Source organism: Gymnoscopelus braueri, assembly GCF_963280865.1.
Source record: "Gymnoscopelus braueri genome assembly, chromosome: 7".
In the NCBI taxonomy this organism is placed as follows: Eukaryota; Metazoa; Chordata; class Actinopteri; order Myctophiformes; family Myctophidae; genus Gymnoscopelus; species Gymnoscopelus braueri.
In genome coordinates this window covers 10,169,648-10,197,578 of record NC_137608.1, presented here as the reverse complement: position 1 = coordinate 10,197,578, position 27,931 = coordinate 10,169,648, and the positions used below count along the sequence as shown (strand labels likewise).

Here is a 27,931-nt window from a genome sequence, read left to right as displayed (position 1 = left end):
CAGGAACTACCGCGCTAATAACAAAAAGGAACCTCACGCTGATTTTAAGAGATTGTAGGATTGGAAGATCGAAAAAGAACAGAAAAAGAAAGCACAGCTCATGGTAACTAATGCTCCACTGGCTAAGAGAAACGATCCGTAGATAGTATAAAACAATTAAAAGATCGCTTTTTGAAACACTTCCGGCTTCCGGTGAAAATGAATGGAATTCTGGGTAATCGAGGACTACGGAAATTGTATGCAGTGACGGTAGTGACCAGCAGAGGTTGCTAAAAATCGTTATTTGTGATTCTGCATTGTACAACTTTAAGTAAAACAAATGTGAGTACTTCTTCAATCTCTGCTCTATTCTTTTTGTCTGTCTGTCTGTCTGTCTGTCTGTCTGTCTGTCTGTCTGTCTGTCTGTCTGTCATTAGGTTTTTTACCCTTACTCTTTCTTCATGACTTATTCATCTGGTCCTGACCATGACCATCTCTCCCTCGCTCCTTATCTCTCTATCAGTCTCTCTCACTTTTTATTCTCGTTATCCTCTATTATTTTGGCCTTTCTGTGAGTCTCTCCCTCTCTCTCACTTTCACTCTCTCTCCCTGTCTGACTTTCATGGTCTCTCTCCCTCTCTCTCACTTTCACTCTCTCTCCCTCTCTTACTTTTATGGTCTCTCTCCCTCTCTCTCACTTTCCCTTTCACTCCCTCTCTTACTTTCACAGTCTCTCTCTCTCTCTCTCTCTCTCTCTCTCTCTCTCTCTCTCTCTCTCTCTCTCTCTCTCTCTCTCTTTCTCTCTCTATAATTGTCACTGTCTCTACTCTCTCTGCCCTCTCCTCTGGCTTTTTCACAGTCTCTCTATCTCTCCCTCTCTTGTCTTCACTCTCTCCCTCTCTCACAGTGTCTCTCTATCTATTCCTCTCTCATTTTCACGCTCTCTCTCGCCTTTTCTCACTTTCAGAGTCTCTCCCTTCCAATTAAATTCAACTCAAATTGCTTTATTGGCATGATAACATACATTTTACATGACCAAAGCATACATATCAGAATGTTCATCAATCTCTCTCTCTCTCTCTCTGTGTACAGTGGGGGATGATGATGAACTGCTTTTTTCATTCAGATCTTGGTTTTGAGGCTGGTCGTGTTTCTGTGCATTCCTTTATTTACGTTGGTGTTTGCATATAAGTCAGGCATGTAGTTGAGGTCCTGGTTCTGGTCTGTATTACCCAGCAGTGCGTAAAAAACAAACAAAAACAAATAATCTCTCTCAGTCTATCATGACTCATTCAGTGCTGACCTGCTATGACCCGCTCTATCCTGCAGGGGACAGAAGCATGTCCTGGAACCAACCGTCCCCCAAATACAATCTGAACCCTTCCAATCTGTCCTGGAACCAACCGTCCCCCATCCCCGCTTCCAATCTCTTGTCTTCATACTTGGCAAATGTAATGAGCTTTGCATGCTTTCAACTCGCATTTGGTCAGAATTGGGACCAAACACACGATAGTGCTCTCTTTGCAATCCACCAATTAAGACAAAATACTTCACAATCGTTTGTGAGATTAGCTGCGCGGCACATGCACATTGCTATGTGTTAATTGTGTTGACTAAAAAAAGTATGACGAAAATGTGTTGTTGACTACCTAAAAACTATGCTATGATGAAAAAAGCTGACTAATTATAGTGATAATTTTGTCAACCAATAAAAACTAGATTAAAATGTTAGGGTGGGACTATAGTGGATAAGAGATCCAGTAGAACTAAGACAGTTCACGTTATGCGTGTCTGCGCGTAGATCAGCTATTTTCGGCATACAGATGTTTTTTTTTTACTTTTTTTGAGTACTTCTTCCATCACTGCAAAAAAAACAACAGCATCACAGGTACGATAACAATACAATGTAACACCACCACTGCTGCAGCAGTACCATAAAATAGGATTAGAATAAAATAGATTAAAACGTGCATTCCTTGACATACGCATATGTAGATGTTTGACATCTACATATGCGTTGGTAAACAATCTAATCAACTATCACATGGATTCATTGTCTTACTGAAACGTGGCTGCATGTGTCGTGAAAAATACATTATGATAAATAAATCTTCTCCCCCACAAGTCACGTTAATACTCATAATTCCTTCATACACCTGCCGAGGAAAAGTGGAGTCGCAGCCATGTTCAACTGAAACCTATTAATCAACCCTGTAGACCTAAACTTAATTATTAAGTCATTTGAAAGCTTTGTTCTTATAGTACACGTGTAATGCTGTGTTCACACGGGCAGATACAAAGCTTGCAGGCTACCGTTCATGTTCAAAGGAAGCCAACGACATGAAGATACAAAGCTACAGGCTACTTTTGTAGAAACTCTTAGAAGAAAAGTTTAGTTAGTCGTTGCCGTTTATTTCACACAGAAGCATCCATGGACATTATGATCAGCCGGGGCTTAGTTCCCCAGTCAGTCCATGGGCTTGTATACCATAGACCAGTGGTTTTCAACCTTTTTCATGCCAAGGACCCCTAAATTGATATGTATTTGGCCGCGGACCCCCGTTTGAAAAAAAAAATTGTGCCAGGGACCCCGAGAAGCAAAGATATCAGTTAATTTTCGCTTTAAAAAATATAAATATTGAAAGACATGCACACTTTTTCAAGGTTTTTCAAAAATAGCAGATCTACAAGCTCGTAGCGTGGCACTCGGTGCCGCGCTATGAGCTTGTAGATCTGCTATTTTTGAATAGCCAAAGCTAAGTGGTTAAGAATTAATGTGACGCTATTAACTAATTTTGCTGGGGACCCCCTGGTACTCCCTCAAGGCAGGGACCACTGGTGGTCCCCGGACCACTGGTTGAAAACCACTGCCATAGACATATAAAGGTAGACGCCTCCTCCGACTCCGGGGCGTCTGTATCGCGGCCGCCATATTAGAGGGGGCACGCTTCCTGACTACTGGCCAATCACAGCGCGTCTTTTCCGGGACCAGGAGTCAGGAAGCGTGCCCCCTCTAATATGGCGGCCGCGATACAGGTCGCTCCAATGAACTGCACCGGCCGATGAGGTATCTACTGTATGTTTTTATTTCTATGTTGTGTACCCCCAAGTCACTCTCCTTAACGGGATAGTTCACCCCCCAAAAACATTTTTTCCTATCGATTACACACCCCATGGAGACTTGAATTCATGGAGATTGTTACATTTTTGTCGCATTCCTAAGCCAATAATTTGATGACTGGCGGTGGCTCCGGTAGGAGACTCAAAGTGTCCTACCGGAGACATTAGCATCTTTCCGGCGGTCATCACATTATTGGCTTAGGAATGCGACAAAAACAAAAAAAAATCTCCATGAATTCAAGGCTTCACAGGGTGTGTAATTGATAGAAAATAAGTAATTTTTTGGGTGAACTATCCCTTTAAACTCAGACCATATTATGCTTGACCAATCAAGATGAGCTTATTTCCTAGCAATACGTCATTATTACAACACATCACATAATATTTCTTAGTAGACAGTTTGTGAGCCAGGAAGGGTCGAGGCGACCGTTGGCCGCATCCCGTTCCTCTCTGGCTCCAGACCGTGATCTCTCCCGCTAAAGATACCCAGCTGGGTCTCCTCTGCTCCTTCTATCTAATACGCTGACTGTTGCATTCCTTAGCCTGTGTTCCAGGCCTGCAAAGTCACACACAGTAGCAGTAATATACAGGAAAACCTCAAGCTTTATACAAAGCAATGGAAGCCAGCGACACGAAGATACAAAGGAAAAAGCGTGCCATCGTGATAATCAATTCCATATTTATTGGCAGTTGAATGTAGGTTGTTTTCGCCAAAAAGCAACAGAAAGCGCATTTTTCCCAAATGCATTAGAATGGGAGTGAACGTGGCTGTTTTTTTTTGCGATCATGTGAACTCCGGCTTCACTAGGAGTCAAATGGTGACTCGTAAGTTAGCGAAGAGCGCCATCTAGCGTAAAAACACTGAAAACACCAGTCGACGTCAAAACACATGCTTTGCGGTGTGGGCTTTGGATTGACACTTAATCCAAGTTGAGCTGGCCTCAACTGCAGCTGCAAAGCTACAAAACGACCAAGTGTTGTTTGACCATTTCCACCCAACTTCTCTCTTCAAACAATAGGCTCAATGCACAGCGGCCATATTGGAAATAAATTGTGCCTCTCCCTTACTACTTCACAGGTTTCACCAATTATACTGATTAAGGCTCTGTTCCATTCTGGTCAAACAGAGTCAGGGTGCTGATATTGAGCATGTTGGCTCACTGGAAACACTCTGCTACACCAGTGTGTCTCAAAGTGTGGTCCAGGTACCCTCATGGTTCCTCGAGGGGATTCCAAATGGCCCCTTGCGGGTGTGTAACTCTGCGAGTGTGCAAATGGAACCAAATGGACCCTTACGGGTCCATTTGTACACTCTCAGAGTTATGGGGGTTGAAATTTAAAAAGTTTGAGAACCACTGTGCTACACTAAATGGAACAGACATGAGAAGGAAGTAAGGATGAAGCCCAATTTATTTCCAATATGGCTGCTGTGCATAGAGACTATCTCTGCTTGCAAAGGGGGGGGGACTCATTATTTCCAGTGAGAAAGTATATCATTACACGCTGAGGAAGGCTTGATTCCGAAACGCGTCCGTGTTTGCTGTGTCTTCCCGTGCGCATATGAATTAAAAGTACCAGAAAGACTTCGGAAAGCTGCCTATTACCTATTCTTACTGTGAATCTTGGTGAGCTGTGCACCCGGCAAACTGCATTATATACAGACTGAGAGTGCTCGTGTTTTGTTCTCTACTGTACTCATTATTTCCGTCAGCCAGTTCCGTGTTCTTTCTAACCCCAGGCTTTTTTCCCCCTTCTATAAATTTCAGGCTCGTCAGACGCATGCTGAAGTCAATGATGGTGTTGATCAACACATCAACAGCGACGCAGCGACAGGTACACCACGCAGCTCTGTGTCTTTGTAGGCTTTACACATTGTCGCTTTACTATTTTCTTTAATACATCCGTGCTATTGAACACCCTTTCCGTCTGTGTGTAGGTTTTACACATATTGAACCAATGAAAACTTTTAAAAAGCGCTTCTGACTTAAACCTTCTAACTCCATTGGATCCTCAAACTGTCAACGGTCAAACCACCTATACTGTAACTCCAACTCAGGTTTTTTTTTCCCCTTTTGACTTTGTCATTCTAATCAATAATGGACTAGCCTGAGGCTACGAGCTCAATCCATGGTCTTGAAGGGCGGACCCAAACACAGCCGCCCGGATTTGTGCGTGGCTTCCTATTGCTTCACCAATCTATGTCCCCGCCTCCCCTCCCCTCCCCCCCTCGGCCTGTGCACGGAGCACGCTGACGTCACCAAATTTAGAGCGACGCCCCTCTGCACTCTGATTGGTTAGGAGATAACAAGGTCCAAGACCATCGTTCCTGCATTGCTCCCCCAGGCTTTTTTTCTTTTGTAACAAAAAAAAAAGCCTGGGTTTCCGAGGCTAATGATGGACTAACTAAACTAAATCTCCACATGACTGGCAAAAACCTCCTAACTCCACTTGAGCTGGATTTGGGTAAAGTGATGATAATATAATGACACATTCAAGTATCTGACAATGTATAGTCACCATACCAACTTTGATGAGTCAGTATTGTGTTGTTTTAAAAACATGTTTATTTTTTTTCATTTCCTGAAAAGTTCATATTTTGGATACAACATGGACAACATTACAGCCAATTTGTTATAGTTAACAGTCTCCAGTACCATACTCTGCATTTCGTTGCAGTGTGTAATGCCCTACAATTAAATTATTAATGCCCTAATTTGTAAAGTAGCAAAAATTGCGGATCTACAAGGTCACAACACATCGCAATATGCAACGTTGTGACCTTGTAGATTGGCTATTTTTGCTACTTAAGAAACCGTTGAAAGTGAAAGGGTTTAAGTCTGTCTCTGGTGTTTTATAAATATTGAACCATTGAAAAGTATTAACAAGAGCTTGTGGCTAAATAATAACTACGTTAGATCTATTGGAACACAGGTTATTTTATTCCATTCCCTGCAAAGTGATGGTTTTGGACAAATGGTACAAGGTTTCTATCAAGTTTAGTCATTAATTCAAATTAAGCTATTATAGTTGGTGAGTTTAATATTCCTGTGGACACTGATGATAGCCATCGCACTGCATTTATTTCATTACTAGACTGAGTTTATCTCATTACTAGACTTCACCAGACTCTTGATCTTGTTCTATTATGGCATCAAGATTTAAAATGTAATAGAACCCCTTTTATCTGGAACATTATTTAATAACGTTTTCATTCCCATTACTGGACTACTCGCCATTAGAGAGGGAAAAAATGTCTTCGGTAGATGTCTATCTGTAGCTAAATTTAAGAAAGTGATTCTATCAGCATGTCATTCAGTGCATGCACAGATCATCAACAATAGCCTATATTTTAACATTGTCACAATGACTTTCACTTTTGTTTGACCTCGGTGCAGTGTATTCTTTATAACAGTGTATAGTGAATAATCGATAAGTATGCGTGTACAAATAATTTAGTCAGTGAATTCCTCTATTCAATCTATTCAGGGGTGTCTTGGAATCCCAGGGAAAGGCAATTCTCCCCCTGTAGCATTCACATTTAACCTAAAATGTAGTAATGTTGGCGATATTTTGGTTATTTGTTTTGCAGATTCATGATTGCTTGATTTTTATCTTTATAGCACATGTAACATACATCTGACCCACCATAACCAAAAGGACAACGCAAACAAAAAGCTTAGAGCTTGTTTCCATTGGGGTCCTCAGTATGATGAGGTGTGTATGATGTCATGTATAGTGTGGTGCTGGTGAGTGCATGATATGCTAATGTGTCCCTGGGTACATTAGCATCTGATTTTATAATCCGACATTAGATGAGCGCTAAATGCATTTCAATCCACGCCCATCCATCTACATGAGCCATGTGACACACGTGTTAATAAACACATGTTTTCTTAACTCATTCACTGCCTGAGTTTTTCAGAACAGTCTGCAGCCACACTGCCAGCGTTTTATGAGCATTTTTACTAATCTATAGAGACCCACAGATTATTTTTCAAAGAAGATTTAAACATCAGATGTCTGGAGATAAAGACGAGGGTCTGTTCTTTCATCTGGCTTAAAGATCTTCTTTAGTTATCGGCAGTTGAAAATAGCTTGTTTTCACCAAAAACGCAAGAAATCTGAGATAAATGCATTTTTATAAATCTGATAACATTAGATCGGACGGGCTGGAATTTGTTTAGATCACGTGATTTCCGGGTTGTATTCTTCTTCGGGAGTCCTAGGTACACTCAAAGGTTGCGGAATAGCGCCCTCTATCGTAAACTACTGAAAACACACAAAATGACTAACGATACGTCAATGGCGCTCTGAGCCTTGGATTGGAATGACGAATATATTTGGCAGTGGTAGTGAATGAGTTAATGAGTTAGTGAATGTCTGCAAACAGACATTCACTTCAGCCACTTTTCAACCTGTTGTCCATGTTTTGGGCATGTTAGGCAAAGATCACAAGGTCTAGACATTCTCACACACATATTTACAAGCTCACAATGCATCAGGGCGGCAGTGGCTCAGGGGTAGAGTGGCCGGGTAGAGTGATCTGGAAAACCGCAAGGTTCCCAGTTCGATCCCGGGCTGGGGCGCTCCCCTTGAGTTAGTGTTGAAGTGTCCTTGAGCAAGACGCTGAACCCCTAATTGCTTCCGATGTGCAGGTTGGTGCCTTGCATGGTTTCCTCCGCCATCGGTGTATGAATGGGTTAATGGCACAATCAATGTAAAGCGCTTTGGTTAAAAGCGCTATATAAATGCACCATTTACCATTTTTACCATCAGGATTTAGTTAGATCAGCTTTTTCCACATAACAAAACAGAATTCCTTTATTTTCCCCCTCTACTTTTCTCCTGAAATGACACCTCTGCTTATCTTCACCAATAGGAACAAAACCACTTCACAAGAACAATATATCATTGGTGGCAGCAAAACCTCTTATCTCCATATTCTAACTTATTGTGTGTTTTTCCGTAAATCAACGCCCCTACTTGATCATACTACAGCGTCACACAAAATCATCAGAAGTTGCAGATCTACAAGCTCGAAACGCGGCGCGAAACGCGGCGCGAAGCGACGCGTTTTGAGCTTGTAGATCTGCTACTTTTGATATTTTAGCTATTTGAATCCTGATAAGGAACAGTTTTGGACATTATGTCCAAAACCTCATATTATGAGGTTTTACACCCGACATTAACCACCTTGAACCCAAGCATCCCTATTCTGGGGGGAACATTCGAGGAAAATGGCAGATCTACAAGACGAGTTGTGAGCTTGTATTTTCGGAGAAGAGGTTTGGTGTAGAGGTCAAAAAGAGCAGACCAAGTACAGACCGAAACGCAAAGCGCCGCGTTTCGAGCTTGCAGATCTGCTAATTTTAGATGTTTTAGAATTTGAATCCTGTAAAGTTAACAGTTTTGGACATATATGAGGTTTCCACCCGACAGAGACGATAATATTTTCAACTACGATTTTCTTTGGTTTTACAGACAAGATGCCAGCAGTGGTGGAAAAAGTACTCACATTTTTTACGTAAGTAAAAGTATCAATACTGCAATGTAGAAATACTTTACATTTACTTTACGTTACAAGTAAAAGTCCGGATTATTTTTTTTACTTTAGTGAAAGTACAACAGTATTGGTATACAAATGTACCAAAAGTAAATTACTCATTATACAGAATGTCCCATTTCATTACAGTTTTCAAATGTATAAAAAATCTTTAGAAAATAGCATATTAATCTGTCTGAATCCCCTTTCGCACTCTGCAGTGCAGAGAACAATGGTCTCTCATTGTGAGAGGAATGTAACACATTCAATTCCATGGCTTTTCTTGAGTAGCCTAATGTTATACAAAGCAGTCAGGTAGAGGGCTATTGTTCTAGGTGTTGACGGCGCGTTGACGGCTCTCTCGCGGGCGCGCACGTGCACCTTCAGAGCTAGTTGAGCTGAGCTTCACTAGAATCCACTGGCAGTCCACCTCTGCACACACACACACACACACACACACACACACACACACACACACACACACACACACACACACACACACACACACACACACACACACACACACACACACACAGCAGGCACACACACACACACACACACACACACACACACACACACACACACACACACACACACACGCGCATCTCATTTCAAGTGTTCGAATGTATAAAAATCTTTAGAAAATAGCAGATCTACAAGCTCCCAATGCGACACGATGCGACGCATTGTGAGCTTGTAGATCTGCTATTTTCAAATGGCCGAAATGTATATAGGGCTGAAGTGATTAATATATGTTTTGTAATAATAATCCAAATCTACAAAGTAACTATTTACTAAATTTTTCAAATAATTGTAGTGGAGTAAAAGTACAATATTTGGATCCGAGATGTAGTGAAGTAGAAGTAAAAGTACTGAAAATTTGAATTACTCCAGTAAAGTAAAAATACCTCACAATTGCACTTAACTCTATAAACGCCATTGACTCGAAAACGCGTCAATAACTACTTAATCCACCCACGCCATTGACGCGTTAGACGCGTTGGATTTGCGTTCATTGTTTAATCTCTGATCGCGCTATGCTGCTTAAAATTCAATGTTATTCTCGAGTTCCACTTACTTCACCCATATCTGCATCCGGTTTCATGTCCTGGGTTCCGTTTCCGGTTTTTGATTATTTTCCCCCGGTCATTTCGTCCAAAATAGGTAAACAAACGGTTTTTCACACGGTATGACGGACAAACGGACAGTTTCTCTTCTATAATCTATGGTCTGGGTGACGATCAGTCATCGCCGTCGTGTCAACGTAATTCTGACGATCAAAACAATGTGGGAGGACGTCACATCCGTTTTCATGGTTTTCCCTGTCTAATCGCCCAAGAAGGGTAACAGTGACACCAGGAGCTGATCAAGCTATCATGTGCTGCTCTCTGGTGGCGGATTTGTGCGGCGTCTTTAAAAAACAGTTTGATCAATTATTTTCATGAAAATTTTCAAAATATAAAAATAAAAAAAACACAAAAATTGCTGGCAATGGGGGAGTACTTTATGAAAATACTCTGGCAGTCAAAGAGTTAAGTACAGTACTTGAGTACTACACCACTGGATGCCAGCTAGAGTGCAGCTAGCTCTCAGAAGACTTGTCACAGCTCTGTGACAGTGATTGATATGCACACTGACAGTAAACTCAGTGGACAACTGGAAATAAAAAAATAAGATGGAAAATCCTCTTTGTAGCGACTGCGTTCTGCAGAGGTTTTTCCTATTCGTCCCAAATACCTGTATTTGATCACCATCCTTGGGAGGATGACATGTACAGTTAGTAGTCTAGAGAGTCTTGTTATTAACCTGTCCTTTCCTCTATGATGTCTGCACAGGTGTGACAAGCACACGCACACAAGTACGCACAAGCTTTTGGCTTCATACAGCCTGTGTGTGTGTGTGTGTGTGTGTGTGTGTGTGTGTGTGTGTGTGTGTGTGTGTGTGTGTGTGTGTGTGTGTGTGTGTGTGTGTGTGTGTGTGTGTGTGTGTGTGTGTGTGTGTGTGTGTGTGTGTGTGTGTGTGTGTGTGTGTGTGTGTGTGTGCACGTCTATAGCTATCTCTCCTGTCTGATAGCCTTTTCATAGTGTTTAAACCCATATTACTTACAACATAATCTATTTTTTAATCTCTTTGTAGCATTACTTAGGAACCATAATCAGGTGTTAAGCCTAAATCAGTTATTTTGGGCTTTAACAATAACAGGTAGAGAGGGGTATTACATGTCCAGTAGACAACGTTCAACAAGTCTCCTTATTTCCCAGAATCACGTCTATAAGCCAGCACTCGGACGGAAGAAGTATTCTTTTTTTTACTAAAGGAAGCAATACCGCAAAAACTACTCTGTTACAAGTAAAAGGCCTGGATTCAAAGTTTGACTTAAAAATACAAGTACAAAAGTACTGGCATCAAAAATACTTACAGTACCTACCAAACGCAAAGTAAGAAATAATATAGCTGATCTACAAGCTCGTAGCCGTTTCAGCTATTTTCCGAATAGTTCGTTTCAAATAGCCAAATATATAATAATAATAATATAATATGGCTTAAGTGGTTAATGGTTAATGTATCTTTTGTATTAATAATAATCTCATAATAAACCTCCCCCCACACACACACCCACGTGCATGCATATACACACACACACACACCCAGAGGAAAGCATAATCCAAGTTTGAGCTCTCATCTCTGGCTCATTTGTTTCTTAAGCCATAAATGAGATCAATGTGAGGCAAAAAGGAGATATCAGCTTATGGCTCCTGTTTCTCATCGTTTTCTCCTGAGAAATAGACTCAGTATGTCTCCGATGGAACCTCTGATGAGCCATACAGGAGATCTCAAAAATGGCTTAATTGTTTCTCAATGTAGCAGAATTGTTGCATCTCAAATGTATGTTTCTCATTGTTTTCTCCTGAGAAATAGACTCAGTATGTCTCAGATGGAGCTCTGATGAGCTATACAGGAGATCTCAAAAATGGCTTAAATGTTGCTCAGTATAGCAGAATTGTTGCTTCTCAAATATAGCTCAGAGTGAGAGCTCAACATAATCTCATTTAGAGCTCTTTAATACTGAGATCGATCAAATCCCATAAGACTCAGATAGGCGCCAGACCTTAATTATTCATAACATATCAAAAGTCTACCAAAATCTGACCACTAGAAATGACTGAAAAGACTCCTTAATTTATTATTCATCATAGACAAATCATTTTGGTGATCCAATTAGCACATATCAATTATAGTTAAGTCATTATAAGCATATTTATGGGTGGCAGTGGCTCAGGGGTAGAGTGGGTCACTGTGGCTGGATGGTAACCGCAAGGTTGCCAGTTCAAACCCGGGCTTCCCCAGAGTTAGTGTCGAAGTTTCACTGAACCTCTACAGTATATTGCTCCTGATGTGCTGGTTGGTGCATTGCATGGTGAATGGGTGAATTGATGCACAATCTATGTAAAGTGCCTTGGATAAAGGCGCTATATAAATGCACCATTTACCATTTATGTTAAAATCTAAAAATTTCCAATGTAATTGGACATTTCTCCTTTTTCCACAAAGACAAAATGTCCAGTATCAGTGATTTAATTTCAGTTATTATTAACAATTTGTTAAAGCCTTCAGGATATCTCATTTGACACCAATAAGGAATGAATTCATTATTACTGGGACTTACTGTGAAATACAAATACAAAAACTGGGAGACCACGTGATAGATTATGAACGTTTGGGAACAAATTCCTTACCAAGAAATAGGTGACTAGTATCATAAACAATTAAAATGAATGCGATTCAACTTCCCTAGGCTCTACTAGGCCTATAGGGAACCAGCTTAAAGTTGGGGTGCCTGCAACCTTATACAGGGATTTTAATTCTGACCTCAATAGCTTCGACTACATACCTGGACAAGGAAAGTGGTGCTGTGAGGATATTATTTTTTGATTTTCGAAGCGCCTTTAACACCATACAGCCCCCCCCCCCCCCTTCTGAAAGACAAACTGAACAGCATGCATGTTGGCCCACACCTTGTGTCCTGGATCATGGACTACCTCACTGACAGACCACAATACGTCAGGTTGAGGGACTTTACATCTGACACTGTGACCTGCAGCACAGGAGTCCCCCAGGGGACTGTGCTGGCCTCCCTTCTCTTCACCCTTTACACGGCAGAGCTCAGACACTGCACAGAGATGTGCCACCTGCAGAAATTCTCAGATGACGTCGACACCGCCATCGTCGGGTGCATCAAGGGGGAGGGGGGGGGGGGGGACCAAGCTTGACTCTGTGGCGGTGATGGCAGAGAAGAGGACTCTGGCTAAGACACTAGCTATTCTAGATGATGACAGTCACCCACTGCACACAGCACTTTTTTCCCAGAAAAGCAAATTTAGTAACAGGTTTTTATCCCAGACAGATATAATTAGGAACTCCTTTATCCCAAGGGCCATTAGACTGTACAATGAATCTATCTATCTATCTATCTATCTATTTTTCTATCTATCTATCTATCTATCTATCTATCTATCTATCTATCTATCTATCTATCTATCTATCTATCTATCTATCTATCTATCTATTCCTACATACAAAGGAAAGCTTTATTAGTTTATTTATATTTCACTCAAATAGTATCAGATATCCACTTTGTAAAATGCCTCAGGGTCAAAGCAATCAAAGATTTGGCACCCCAATATCTTCAAAGTCCAATCTGACCCAACAACCGCCACGCGCGCTCAGATCAGCCAACGCAGGGAGGCTGGCTGAACATTCACTAAAACAGCCGGGACAATGCTTCACACATCCCAGACTCTTCTCCCTTCTTTTTCTTAAAAGATTTTTTTTTTTGGCCTTTTCACCTTTAAAGTGGAGATAGACAGGAAAGAGGAAGAGAGAATGGAAGAGACATGCAGTAATAAGGACATGATGAATGGGACTCGAACACGTGACACGCTGACAGGCCAGGGCCTTATGTGGCATGTGCCTGGACCACTTGGCCATGGGTGCCCCCTCTTCTCCCTTCTGGCTCCAAAACTATTGCAATCAAAACTGCAGACAGCACTCCCAAACTGCCATACTGCCATAGTCTTAACACCTATTCAGACCTTCCAGGCGTATATGCAACGGCTAAACTTATGTAATTTAGCATTTTATGTAGACTATAGCACTCTAAAATGTATACTCATAGCTTCACTGTTCAGATAATATATAATGTATACTCATAGCTTCACTGTTCAGATAATCTACTGTTAGACATATTAGGTTCTTAGCTTGCTTATGATTCTTGATGACTATTTCTATGTATTTGATGTATTACCATGTGTTGTTCTGGCTTACTGTAAATCGTTCTGGATTAAGAGTGTCTGCTAAATTCCTGAATTGTAATTGTAATGTCACCTGGGCCTAGATTGTACATCCTCTGAAGGGTACCCCCTCCAGAGTTAGGGGAGTATGAGGGGTGAATTGTGTGACGATCAGTGAGGGGGCCAAATTGTGGGAGTGGGAGATGTGGTGGCTCTCTAGGTGGGTATTGGGAGGTTGGGGGTGGGTGTGGAGGTCAAGAGGGAGTCCCCTTATCCCCTCTACATATCTGAAGATGAAATAATAAATGAATTGAAACCAAGTCACTCAATTCTTCATGCAAATATTGCAGATCTTTCACCGCTGATATAGGTCACATCTCCCTTTAATTTAAACATATTGGGTGCGACCTTCAGAACCCTATTGCCCGGGACTTTGGGCGATATGAGGCTTGGGAGATTATCGAAAAAAAACCCTATGCCTAACCCTAACCCTATTATATGTGCGCATTCAGGCTGAGAAGCTGATCAAGAAAAAAAATATCTGGAGCGATTAGTTACAGATTTTGTGCTCGACACCGTACGTAAATTGCAAATGTACTGCTTTTACTGCGGTCGCTTATTCTCTGTGCTCATTGACTCGTACGAGCTCATCTTTGGATATGTTGTAGAGCAAGTTGAGACCTGCGTAACGATGTCGCTTATCGTTTGGACATTCCCTCGCAGCGTTACTAATTTATTTTATAATAAACTGACCGTTGCACGTGCCAACTCACTGAGGTCATAATGCTCTGTGTGACATCTAATTTTATGAAAAAAAAATATAGTAGCCTTGTAGGGCCCAGAACACTGAGAAAAAACCCAAAATCAGTCACTTCTGGGTGGTTTGAGCCACTTCCGGGTATCTGCGATGATGGCACCAACATAATTATTAGTTAATAATTAGTAAGTTTGTAGATCTGCTATTTTTACAAGTCTGATGCTTGATTTAACCACTTTCCCAAGGTCGTAGAAGGTCGGGATTGATGTCATTCGATCGGGCGTCCTCGAAATAGGGGGGGGGGGGGGGGGTGTTCCTAAGTCCAGAGCTCAATGAATGTTAGGGACCCAAAATAGTGTCACTACAAAGTACTACCAATCGACTCCAAATTGCCTGAAACGTGCTCCTAACATGGGTTGGTCAATTTTGGCCTCAACACAAAAGGGGAGGTCTTAAAAAATATATATACATATATATATATTACTATTATTTGTATTATTATTATTATTATTATTATTATTATTATTATTATTATTATTATTAATATTATTATTAATATTATTATTATTATTACTACTACTACTGCAGGACCGCATTGGAAACAAGTGTTTCATTAAACTTTGATTTGTTATCCTGGGTTTATAAGTTATATTGTGATTTATTTTACCAAAATCTAATCAAATACTATTACTACTACAGCTGCAACTATAGGCTAAATATAATAGTAATAATATATTCTAGATATTAATATAATTAAACATTCTAATTTAACATTATATTTGTATAAATATGTACGTACATACGTATTTAATACTTTTATTATATTGATTATATTATTATGTATATTATAATTATAATGATTAATATCATCTCTATCTATCGATCGATCGATATGTCTGTCTGTCTGTCTGTCTGTCTTAATCTTTAGATAGTAACTATTAATTTAATCTAATTTAATCTTTAGATAGTAACTATTAATTTAATCTAATCTTTAGATAGTAACTTCCTTCTGTAGTTCACACATTACATGTCAGCAGTGCAAGGGTTAAGTGTCCAAACAAGGCAGTGACGTCATACATTCCTTTGATCTGGATAGCTGGTCTGAACCAGTTTGTGTTTGAAAGCCCAGTGACTCAAGGCAGCTGCTGCTGCAGACTGCAAGACGACCATGGAGTTATTTCATTTATTCCTTTTTGGTAGGTGAAACTTAAACAATACATAACTGTGGATAATGTAACTGTTACCTGTATGTTAAGAATATTGGCTGTGGTATTTTTGTAGAAAGTGTGTATTTTAAGAGGTCATGCTAGTGTAACCAGGGTTTGAGAAATATAAACATGTATGAGTATGCCCAGTGAGAAAACATTATACAGAAAAACGTCAGCTAAGATAAGCACTTATTCTGTAAAGAGTACTTTTATTTTGTCACTTCCTGTTGAGTCAAGCTAAGTCCTGTGTGTAGATCATGTGACTTCCTCTTCCTCTACACATGACATGAGATACAGACAGTAGACTGTGTGGAGCCAAGCCACTATATTGATTAAAAGTTACTAAAAGTTGATAAAGTCAAGCTAAAAACATCCAGAAGCTGTTTATAGATAAGACCACTCATATGGGTGCAACCAGATGAGCCCTGACTTCGTGTTTGAAGTTAGAGGACATATACCAGCATGGTGAGGCTTGTGTGCTAATGTGCTAAAAACGATTAGCATGCTTATGCTAGCGCTAGCCACTAATGCTAATATACACAGGAGTATGCCATTGACTTAAGCTACAAATGCTAGCATGCTAATGCTAACTTAGAGGTGATGATGTGATATGAATGAGGTTGATGTTTACTGTATCAATGAACAACTGGACATGCTGAATGTTTTTGTAGAGTAGTGTTGAACACTCTGATCCTGTGTTTTCACACTAAAAAGATGCTCTTTGGTTTTAAAGCTATTTTTTACTGCATGTGTCTGTATAGGCTGCCTTCCCTGCATTAACTGAGGTGGCCATTGCAGTATACAGGTCACATAGCAAATGTTTGATACTGGTGTAGCAATGTTATGCCATTATTATGTAAAGAGACATTGTTTATTTTTGTTTTAAAGGATTTATTTGTAATAGTCCTGATTATTTGAATTTGATTAATTTATTTTGTTTTGATGAATGGAATTTTACAGTAATTAATGTTTATTGGTTAAATTGTAATTCCTGTTAATGTGAGTAATAGAGATAATTTCATGAATGAAGCTAAGCTTTATTTTATGTTATGGTCCCCTATACCATATAAGGAAATGAATACATTCTGATCTTACTTATTGTAGGTCAGGTTTTTTGGAATCGCTTGGAGTTTGATTCTGCTTGGACACCTTGATGTTTGATGGCGAGCTACCCAACCCAATGGAGATGAACCAGAAGATCAACTAACAATAGCATGCAGAAGATAGAAGACTGAATCCACTGACTGTCTTGATACACAGTAAGTGTAAGTAAGTAAAATAATCATATTTGAACTGGTGACCCCCCAAAATAATCATATTTGAACTGGGGACCCCCCAAAATAATCATATTTGAACTAGAGACCCCCCAAATTAATCCTATTTAAACTAGAGACCCCCCAAAATAATCATATTTGAACTGGAGATCCCCACCCTGACAAGCACTTGGAATTGTAGGAGTTGAGGCATTCAATTTAGCTTGACTAGTCTGTTTCACTGTTAAATATTGTGAAATTAGCAGATCTACAAGCTCACAATGTCTCACACTGCGAGGCGTTGTGTGCTTGTAGATCTGCTATTTTCACAATTGTAGTCTCTTTCTAATATAATTTGACCAGTTTTTATATAATAGTATAGTTTGATTATTACTTAATACAGTAATGGTATTTTTTCATTTCATTTTCCTCTTATCTTTTTGTATTAAATTGTCACTTTACTGTTAACTGGGGACCCCCCAAAATCATTTGGGGAACCCCCTGGGGTCCTGACCGACAGGTTGAGAACCAATGATATAGATATTCTCTATTTTCACAATTGTTGCCTCTTTCTTATATCATTTGACAATTTGGCCAATGTTTGACCAGTTTTTATAGTATAGTTTGTTGTTTACCTTTGATTCAGTAATGGTCTTTTTCTTTCTTTTTGAGGCAATAAAAAGGTCTAAAAGTCCTTAAATTGTCACTTCACTGTCATCGGGGGACCCCCCCCCCCACCAAAATCATGTGGGGACCTCCCTGGGGGGACAATTAATACTGCAGGGTTAGACAGTGGCACACGTTGTGAGGGTGTAGGCTGCCCATTATTGAGAATGTTGCCCAAAATAGGGACACCAGGTTGAAATCAGACTATTATTATTATTATTAGTAATTCGTATTATTATTATTAGACTGTGGCTTATGTAGTTTGTATATTTGGCTGTTTGTCTTGACTGTTAGGCCCTTTGCAACTGTCTTGTCTAGCCTCATGTATACATATGCCAGTGGTTGCCAGTGGTTATTTGTTTAATTCTCTTTTTTACTATTACTTAGTTATTTCTTATTGGCGTCTAGACATTACCAAACATTGTTTCTAATGTATATTATCCTTTTATCCCTTGCCTCATAGAGCACTACCCAATGTTGCAGGACAGATATGCAGCCAGTGGAGCTAAGTGAGTAAGCCACTATTCATGTTAACACCACTGATACCTGGCGGACAAATGACAAACATCTGACACTCATCATGGCATGATGTGGCAACATGTGTATGAATTCAGTTTCTGCTATTAGAAACGTAATGCCAGGTTACACTTTTAAATTGTAATTGTTTATTTTTGTTATGTTTTCTGGCAGTCTGGAAGAGTCAACTGAGAGCCTAAGACCAGACCCAACAAGGATGTTTCCCAGGTCTTGGACCTTGAATAACAACCCAGATGGGCCTTTATTGACCCATGCTTCAAAGAACTGGAACATGTAAGCAAATGTATTCCTTTGAAGTAGGCCTGCATGTGCTTCCTTACCTGGTTAACACCAGGCTCTACTTTTCTAATATTTGTTGTCTCTCTGTGATCTCTCTCTAGTTATGGATGAACACCTGTAGATCCTCGTTGGAGGAATGTGAACTGACCCGCTCTCTCTCTTTATCTGTCTGTGTCATAGGATGAACTCTGACAAATCCTCGATTGATGGAACTCCTACTTTGTACCCAAAGTGATCCGCTGTGGGACCTTATACAGTATGAAAAGCAGCTGGACAAAGGTAATTACTGTTTCTGACAGAGTATCTCATGAAAGTATACGCTTTTTTAAATAACTGGCAGCTGTAAATTAATGTTTTTAACATTGCAGCACGCCTGACATGTCTCCATCACATGAAGTTAGGACATACAGGCTATGCTCACATCCTTGAGGTAAGAAATGTGCATATATGGCAATTTTCATATTTGACTATAAGATTCCGAATGCAACGCATGAATTTTCTGTGATACCTGTGAACCTTGTGATACCTTTTACCCCGATCTACAGCCATACCCTCCAGCCTCTTCTACACAGGCCTGCCGACCAAAGTGATCCGCTGTGGGACCTTATATGAAAAGCAGCTGGACAAAGGTAATTACCGTTTCTGACAGAGTATCTCATGAAAGTATACGCTTTTTTAAATAACTGGCTGCTGTAAATTAATGTTTTTTAACATTGCAGCACGCCTGACATGTCTCCATCACATGAAGTTAGGACATACAGGCTATGCTCACATCCTTGAGGTAAGAAATGTGCATATATGGCAATTTTCATATTTGACTATAAGATTCCGAATGCAACGCATGAATTTTCTGTGATACCTGTGAACCTTGTGATACCTTTTACCCCGATCTACAGCCATACCCTCCAGCCTCTTCTACACAGGCCTGCCGACCTGTTGATGAGGTATGTTTTCTTTAGATTTAACCCATTTAGACCTACAAGCTCGTAGCACAGCACTCGGTGCTGCGCTATGAGCTTGTATAGTAGCCTATAGTTTTGATGATTTTTGACCAAGTACAATTAAGGGCCTTTTGTCTTTTCTGCACAGCCGTATGCAGCTACATATATGGACTTGGATCAGTGGAACCAAGAAACACCCAGTGTACTGCAACCTCCATCTCCGTCCAGTGATGCTCCAGTAGAAGGTGTGGTTCCTCAGCTAAGTGTCAGCAGACTTGGCACTGTTGTCCTTAAAATTCAGGATTCATAGATGAGTTTTGCATTTTTTCTTTACAGTTTTTGACGTGCTTTCAATCTTTCTAGGTCAACCAAATCCATCTGACCAGAGCATACCAGAGGGTCAAGGGTGGCAGCCTTGCGACTCTTGTCGGTCTGAGGTGGAGAAGCTCCAGCTCCAGTTGAGGAGGATAACCACTGTGCTCTCCAGTATCAGTAAGTTTTATTGCCTGTAATGTTGCAGTTTTCAGTTGTCTGCTAATTTCTTTGTCTCACTTGAAACTTTACTTTATCCTGTACCTCTTTTGTGAGTTCTCTGACATGACTGGAAAACATTGGTATCCCAAAATAAAACTGTTTTCTGTTTACTGAAGAGCTGGGGAGATCGACCCCTCCTACTGAACAAATACTCATCAATGACTGCTATCAGAATATACTGTAGAGCTATATAGAACAGTACTCAATCTTATTGTTTTACAAATACACTCAGTAGACTCAGATTTTTTTGTCTTTGTTCTAGGCTCTGAGCAACTAGACGCACTGAAGGGCTTTATCACCCTGGTCGGTGACCTAGAGTCTGGAGTGTCCAGTCTCGGGCAGCAGGAGCTATATCCAGGTATGGATGTATACGTTTGCCATACATTTCACACTGAACCTGACGTTCTTGGTAGCGAGTGATCCGTGTTGTGAGCTGCAACTAGATAGTGAAGTTTTCAGAAGGTCACAGTTGTCTGTTTTCATGGTGCACTGAGCGCAGAAAGGGGTCAGTAGCTGAGCCTTACAAGTGCAAAACTGATGTCTTAAAATGCAGTTTGTTAATTGCTCGCTCTCTATTCACAGGCTGTGGACAGATGATTTCATCTGTGCAGCTGGCAGCCATACACCAGCATGCCAGGAAGGACTGCAAGAGGCTATTCCACGCCTTGTTCGAGGTGTTCTTCACCCATGAGGAGTGCCGCAATGCCGTCGTATACGGAAAGCATGGTGTCATCCCAGAGGGGAAGAACAAACTGGATGAGGCGAAGAGGGATGCACTGTTCAGTAAGTATTTGTCACACCACTAGTTCCTCAGAGTAGTGTTATCGATGGCCAGTCAGTGGAGTTGGTAACCACTTATAGATATATATCCACCTGATTCGAATGCTATCAATGCATTGAATGGGGAAATAGGCGAGTTTATTAGACCTTTGAATGGGCGAAATAGGCGACCTACTTACCTACCCGCGATTTATCAGACCATTCATTGGGTGTTATCAAGACATACTGATCTACCAACGGAGATGACTTTAATAGTTCAGTTTAGGTTTCGGTTTTGGTTTCGGACCATGACGGAGGCGCGCAGTCACAGGCGAACTGTCACCCCGTGAAGGACCACCGAGGGAGCTAAGGCGACCGAGTTGCCGTCCTGAACGGTGTGACGTTCGCCTGTGCCTACTCAGCGCCGTTCGAGTTATGTACCGATAGGCACAGAATCGTAAATATTGTTGTGGGGACTGCTCCGCCTCCAAGTAGGTCAGTAGCTCCTGAATGAATGGTCTGATAAATCGCGGGTAGGTAGTAGGTCGCCTATTTCGCCCATTCAAAGGTCTAATAAACTCGCCTATTTCCCCATTCAATGCATTGATAGCACTCGAAGCCGGTGATATATCTTGGGGTATCTTGTGACAATGTATACACATGTCTGTCTTACTGTGTTGTGTTTTTAGGGCTTTTATTATCTGCTGTAAAAGGCCCAGCTTGGGACATATAAATATACTTGATCCTTGACAAGTCTTGGTTTTGTAAATTATATTCTCAATTTATGTCACCAATACATTATCATTGGGGAATTTGGCTGCCTTTGTGCAGTAAAGAAATGCTGGTTTCAACATGTTGCGCTGGTGGGACGTACAGTACACTCTGAACCAGGTTGGCCTCGTCTGTGGCTATGCTGTGCTCAGTCTGTAGAGAGTCATATAGTCTTTACAATGTATATATTTAACCCATGTTGACTGACTTGTGTCATGTTATCTTCTCTGTCTGCAGACTACGTCTTGCGGTGTTCCTCTCTGGCATCATGGACAAATGTTTTCACTGCAGAGGGCTTGAAGAAAGCCATGACCAATAAGTGCCGAAGCCGTGCTGCAAAGGACTAGGTACCCCAGTGTTTTTGGCAGCAGAACTACTGTTTTGCTTGTGGCAATATGTTAAAGATGATGCACTTTTGCACTTAAAGGACCACTTTTCAACCTGCTTTCATAAAATTGGTCCTCACTAATGTTCATGATAAAATACTACCCTTTTTTTCCTACTCGGTCTGTCTCATAGGAGGGCTGTGGGCAGTTCAGAAACCTGTCCACCAGTGACATCATCAATTCACGATAATACAAATCTAAATATGTTTTAAAAATATCTTGTTTAATAAAAAAAAAACTGCCAAACGATGATGTCACTGGTGGATGGGTTTCTGAACTACCCACAGCCCTCCTATGAGACACAGACAGAGTAGAAAAAAATTGTAGTATTTTATCATGAACATTAGTGAGTACCAATTGTATGAAAAGTGGTGAAGTGGTCCTTTCAACTTTTATGTACATTTTGATGCCAATACATTTTTTTTTAATTTTTATATATAGAAATTAGTCAGCTCAAATCTGATCACATTATGGGACTAGTCGTAAGGTCATTAGGCTGGCTGTGGGTTAGGTTACAGGTCGGCTGTGCGGACAGGACCTTCTTAGGCATTAGGAGGGCTGTATCTCAAGGGGGGTGCTGGGCGAGCCGAGACCTAACGCAACAGGTTGCCTCCCACCTGGCATCAGTGGATACGATTAGGTAAAGGAGATATTCGTACTGGTCAGATGGTGTCTTAAATAGCTCTGTATAGAGTCAAGATGAAAGGGCAGCCATATCATCTGTCTTCCAAGTGTTGTGAAATAATGTTACTGTGACTCATGATCATCTAGGAGCTTGACATGTCCTATCGTTAATAACCATGTTTGCTGTGTAAACCTTCGTCTGCAATAAACTCCAGATCTACTTTCTCCAACGTCGTTGTCTGTCTTACATTCAAACCTTCTTGCACGCACCAAGAATACTCAACAGTTTTTCATATAATGTGATGCATTATTGTAGTGGTTTTCAACCAGCATGTGGTTGAGGCATTGTTTGTGGCACAATTGAAGCTGGGTTTTTTTTTACATTTAAAAATAAATTAATGATTTTATATTTATTAGCATGTTCACTGTTTCTCCTATAAAGCTCAATGTGAGAGAGGGGAAATTAAATCTCAATTATTGCTAATGTATGTCTCAATGAGAAGCTAAAGAGACCTCACCTATGTCTCATTTAGCTCTCAAATACAGCTCTTAATGTATCTCGCCTATGTCTCATGCATCTCTCAAATACAGCTCTTAACTCATTCAGTGCCAAAAATATTTCTGGCTATATCACCCCTGTGCCAAGGCCAAAAATACATTGTAAAAAAAAAGTGCTTTGGAGCCGAGATACAGCCTTTTCAGTTAAAAAGTTAAACAAGAAGTGAATGGAGCAGCAAATCTTCAAATCATCATATCTTGGGTTCTGAACCTTTTTTTTCAAAAAAAAAAAAAAAAAGATTTTTTTTTGAGTTTTTTTTTTTTTTTTCATGTCTCAGACGTCATTGGCACTCTGGGCTTATGAAAAACGTGACGTCTGCGACGTCATTGGCACTCAATGAGTTAATGTATCTCGCCTATGTCACATTTATCTCTCAAATACAGCTCTTAATGTATCTCGCCTATGTCTCATTTAGCTCTCAAATACAGCTCTTAATGTATCTCGCCTATGTCTCATGTATCTCTCAAATACAGCTCTTAACGTATCTCGCCTATGTCTCATTTATCTCTCAATACAGCTCTAATGTATATACCCCGTCTCAAACTATGTCTCGTTTCGGCTCCTAATATTCAAGTTAGGAGCCATAAGAATCCATAGGTGATCTTTAAATGATCTTCAAATGAGAAATAAAAGCTGGTTGCTCAAGAGAAGCATCTGAGATTAAAATGAGAAGCAGATTTTTCCTCTGGGCACACACACACACACACACACACACACACACACACACACACACACACACACACACACACACTATAGTAAGTAAATCATAGGGAGTTTGCAAGCTGTCACCGTGAGCATGGGACTGCATTCTGTTCAGGTGACTCAGTGCAGCATAATTATTCATGGCACTAAAAGAGATTAATTTGACCCTGGGATGGTCTTACTGTACGAAACGCATGACATTTCTTCTGTCATAAGTAAGTAATTAAATGTCAAGCAGCTTTATTTCCATTCCTCGTCATTTTCATGGTTTATAAGTCCACTAACTAAATGCCATTTGGTGTCATACACATTCTAAAAGAACATTTTCACCTAAGCATCTTTTCTTTTTACAGCAATTTGATATAAAAAAGAAACCTACATTTAATTGCACTACATTAGTTAAACATCTGATTCATAATAATCTATCTATATATCAGTGTTAATAACTGTTATATAATTACACAAAATGTGTGTGATGCCAATAAGTGCTTCTACCTGACTTAATTCTCCATGGTTCATGTGTATTAGAATACATAGTGCATTAGTGGTCACATCTCCTTTAAGTCCCCTTCTTCTGTCCCCCGTATAAACAGTGGTGTAAAGTAGTACATTTACTTAAAGTAATACTAGGTAACTTTTTCAATAAAACTAAAGTTAAATTGTATATCTTTTGTGAGTGGCAAATGTTTCACAACACCCAATCCATGAATTTCACCCCCGAAAGCCTTTTATTTATATATTTTCTATTGAACGGTGTCGGGGGGGACTTTCCCGCGAAAATGACGTCATCTGGCCGGAAAACGGAAGCGGAAATGCACCGGTTTCCTGTTTGGCCAGGAACTACCGCGCTAATAACAAAAGGGAAACTCACGCTGATTTTAAGAGATTGTATGATTTGAAGATCGAAAAACAACAGAAAAAGAAAACACAGCTCACGGTAACTAAAGCTCCACTGGCTAAGAGAAACGATCCACAGATCGTATAAAACAATTAAAAGAACGCTTTTTGAAACGCTTCCGTCTTCCGGTGAAAACCAATGGAATTCTGGGTAACAGAGGAATAAACGAACGGCCTGCAGTGACGGTAATGACCAGCAGAGGCTGCTAAAATCGTTATTTGTGGACCTGCATTGTATAACTTTAAGTACTATACTTAAGTAAAATGTTGAGGTAATTTTTACTTTACTGGAGTATTTACAAGTTTCAATACTTTTACTTCTACTCCACTACATCTTAGAGGCAAATATTGTACTTTTACTCCACTACAATTATTTGAAAATTGTAATTACTAGTTACTTTGCAGATATAAATTATTACATTATAAAACATGCATTAACCAATTTAGCCCTATTTTATACCTAGGCTATTTGAAAATAGCCAATCGACAAGCTGACAACAAGCTCACACTTGTAGATCTGCTATTTTCAAACATTTTAGTACTTTTACTTTTGGTACTTTAAGTACATTTTGGTACCAATACTTTTGTACCTTTACTCAAGTACATTTTGAATTCCTGACTTTTACTTGTAACGGAGTACTTCTACATTGCAGTATTGATACTTTTACTTAAGTTAAACATTTGAGTACTTTTTCCACCACTGCGTACAAATGTCCTGCCACACCTCCACCTCTTCCTTATACCGTGTTGGAATGGTGTCTTTTGTTGTCTTCTCTGTATAACAACATGGGAATTGTACTTGCAAACGATTTATACAGCAGTGTCCGTTTGGCTTTGTTTAAAAAGGAGTTCTTGCACTACAAACCGAACTAACCTGGAGACGTGTGGTAGGCTATTTTATTTCTTGTCAGAATGAATGGAGTTCTGGGTCCATCTAATCCGTTCAACACAACGCAGAGATAAAGACTACACCGGTTACTCTTACATTCACAAAACCTGTGTGTGCGTGTGTGCATGCGTGCCTGTCCAACTGATTGATGGTAAAAGAAGCAGATCTGCTACTTTTGATGCTTTCTTGTGACTCTGTAGTACAATCAAGTAGTGTGTTAATTTACGAAAAAAAAACACAAAGTTCAAATGCCCGCCAGCAACGATATCCACAATGTAACTTTTGTTTTTACTCCGGAATAAAAAATAATGACGCAGTTCCCTAACAAAGGAGCTCAGCTAATGGGATATTTATTGAACGAATTTGGATGGATTCTCACATCCAGGGGACTGTAGCTCGCTGATTGGAGACTGATTGGAGATAATTAGTGCAGGCTTATTCATCCACTCGTTTCATTAGCGCTCGGGATAGAGTGCCCGTGGCCAGACCGAGCGCCGGAAAACATTGTTGACCTTGAACAGAAAGTCAACCCACCCACGCCGGTAGAGCCTCACCTGGTGCCATGGAAAATGTCAAATAACAATATTATGCATGCTGTACCGTGGGTTAAAGTGTGCATTATAAGGCATGTGCCAGGTTGATTAGTTATTCATAATTCATATTTTTTTTGTTCTGTATCGATTGTATGCAGTGGTGTGTTCTACCAGTATACGCAGTATACTCAAACCGAATAAAAAAAAAGAATAGTATAACCTCCGAAACCACAATAATTCATTCTGTGACCGCGCGTATATGTGCGTGTACGCGAGGGAATAATTATGGTATACCGTCTGAAAGAACCTAGACTACAGCACTGATTTGATGTGGCTGTGGAGTATTTGGATGAGGTAGTCTGAATCCAGAGGAGTCAACTTGTTTTGAGTATCTGTACTTTACTTGAGTATTCGTATTTCTTGGATACTGCTATTTTCACTATATTTGATTTTTTCCCCCCTGGGAAATCTTCCTTTTTTTATGCATTGATATAAAAAATAAACTATACAATTTACAATTTAGGGGTAGACGCTCTTAATCTAGAGCGATTTACAGTATTTACAGAGCAAGGAAAACACGAGGTAATACATCAAATGCATAGATATACCGTGGAAATCTTGAATCATAGGTAAACAAGAACTTATCATCAGTCTAAAGAGTATAATATCAAAAAGTCAATAATCGCACTATACTGTGTGCTACTTTGTAATATTATAAATTAGACTGGGCAACTTTTGCTTGTAGTTGAGTAACATTTGACCAGTTGACTGAAGTACTGGGTTGAGCACTGCTTATAATGAAAAACGAATAACTGAATATCAACCTGGCACAGGTTGATTATTTATTCATTTTTCATAATTTATGGAAATATCCGTATCCGGAGATTTTCGTTCCCACCCGCCGTCGCTCTAAATCTTCCCCTAATCCGCCATTATCTCGGAGTTGTTTTTCAAAATGGAATGTCGCCGATCGAAACGGTCTTCTCTGGGCCACTCACACAGCTACCCTGTGTGTCTACAAACAGTTGAACGCGCGATCTTAAGGTATTTAGCGAGGTCTGTGGCGACGTGAAAAAAACAAAAAAACAACAATAAAACGCTGGCACTGGTGAGTACATTATGATATTAAACTCTGGCGTGGAATGTGTTAACCATTATCTTATACTTTGGCTATTCAAAAAAATAGCAGATATACACGCTCATAGTGCGTGGCACTCTGCTATTTTTTTGAAAAATCTAAAAAATAGCATTTTTGTGCAAATCTTTGAATATATATATTTTTAAAGCCAACATTTGTAACTCAAATCTTTGCTTCTGTGGGGATTCTACAAATGCCTTCTAAATCTAAACAGTTTAAAAAAAAAAAACGTATGGTTCTATATCAGTGGTTCTCAAAACTTTTCATGTCAAGGACCCCCAAAATGATATGTATTTGGCTGCGGACCCCCATCTTAAAATATGTTGTTCCAGGGACCCCCCAGAAGCAAAGATTTTAGTTAAAAATGTGCGCTTTAAAACAATATATATATTCAAAGATTTGCACACGTTTTTTACGATTTTTCAAAAATAGCAGATCTACAAGTTCATAGTGCTATGAGCTTGTATGTCTGCTATTTTTGAATAGCTCAAAGTATAAAATAATGGTTAACGTGGTTACACAGATGCGTTCCCGTTTTTTAACGGGCTATAGGCTAGCACGTGTTT

The 27,931-nt window shown here is 40.0% G+C and overlaps 2 protein-coding genes across 2 annotated transcripts in view; one reads left to right on the top strand and one right to left on the bottom strand.

Annotated features, from left to right (window-relative positions):
• The window catches only part of LOC308088881 (GDNF family receptor alpha-2-like), a gene marked incomplete at its 5' end in the record, with an annotated part of 253,642 nt that overhangs the window by 38,353 nt on the left and 187,358 nt on the right, over positions 1 to 27,931 (bottom strand).
• On the top strand, positions 19,505 to 22,174 carry LOC308089629 (uncharacterized protein). The gene is made up of 7 exons (XM_080434469.1): positions 19,505 to 19,576; positions 19,722 to 19,818; positions 19,937 to 20,065; positions 20,370 to 20,465; positions 20,690 to 20,890; positions 21,875 to 21,984; positions 22,157 to 22,174. Exons 2-6 carry the CDS (start codon positions 19,740 to 19,742, stop codon positions 21,982 to 21,984), a joined length of 615 nt encoding a protein of 204 aa, XP_080290595.1. The 5' UTR covers positions 19,505 to 19,576; positions 19,722 to 19,739; the 3' UTR covers positions 22,157 to 22,174.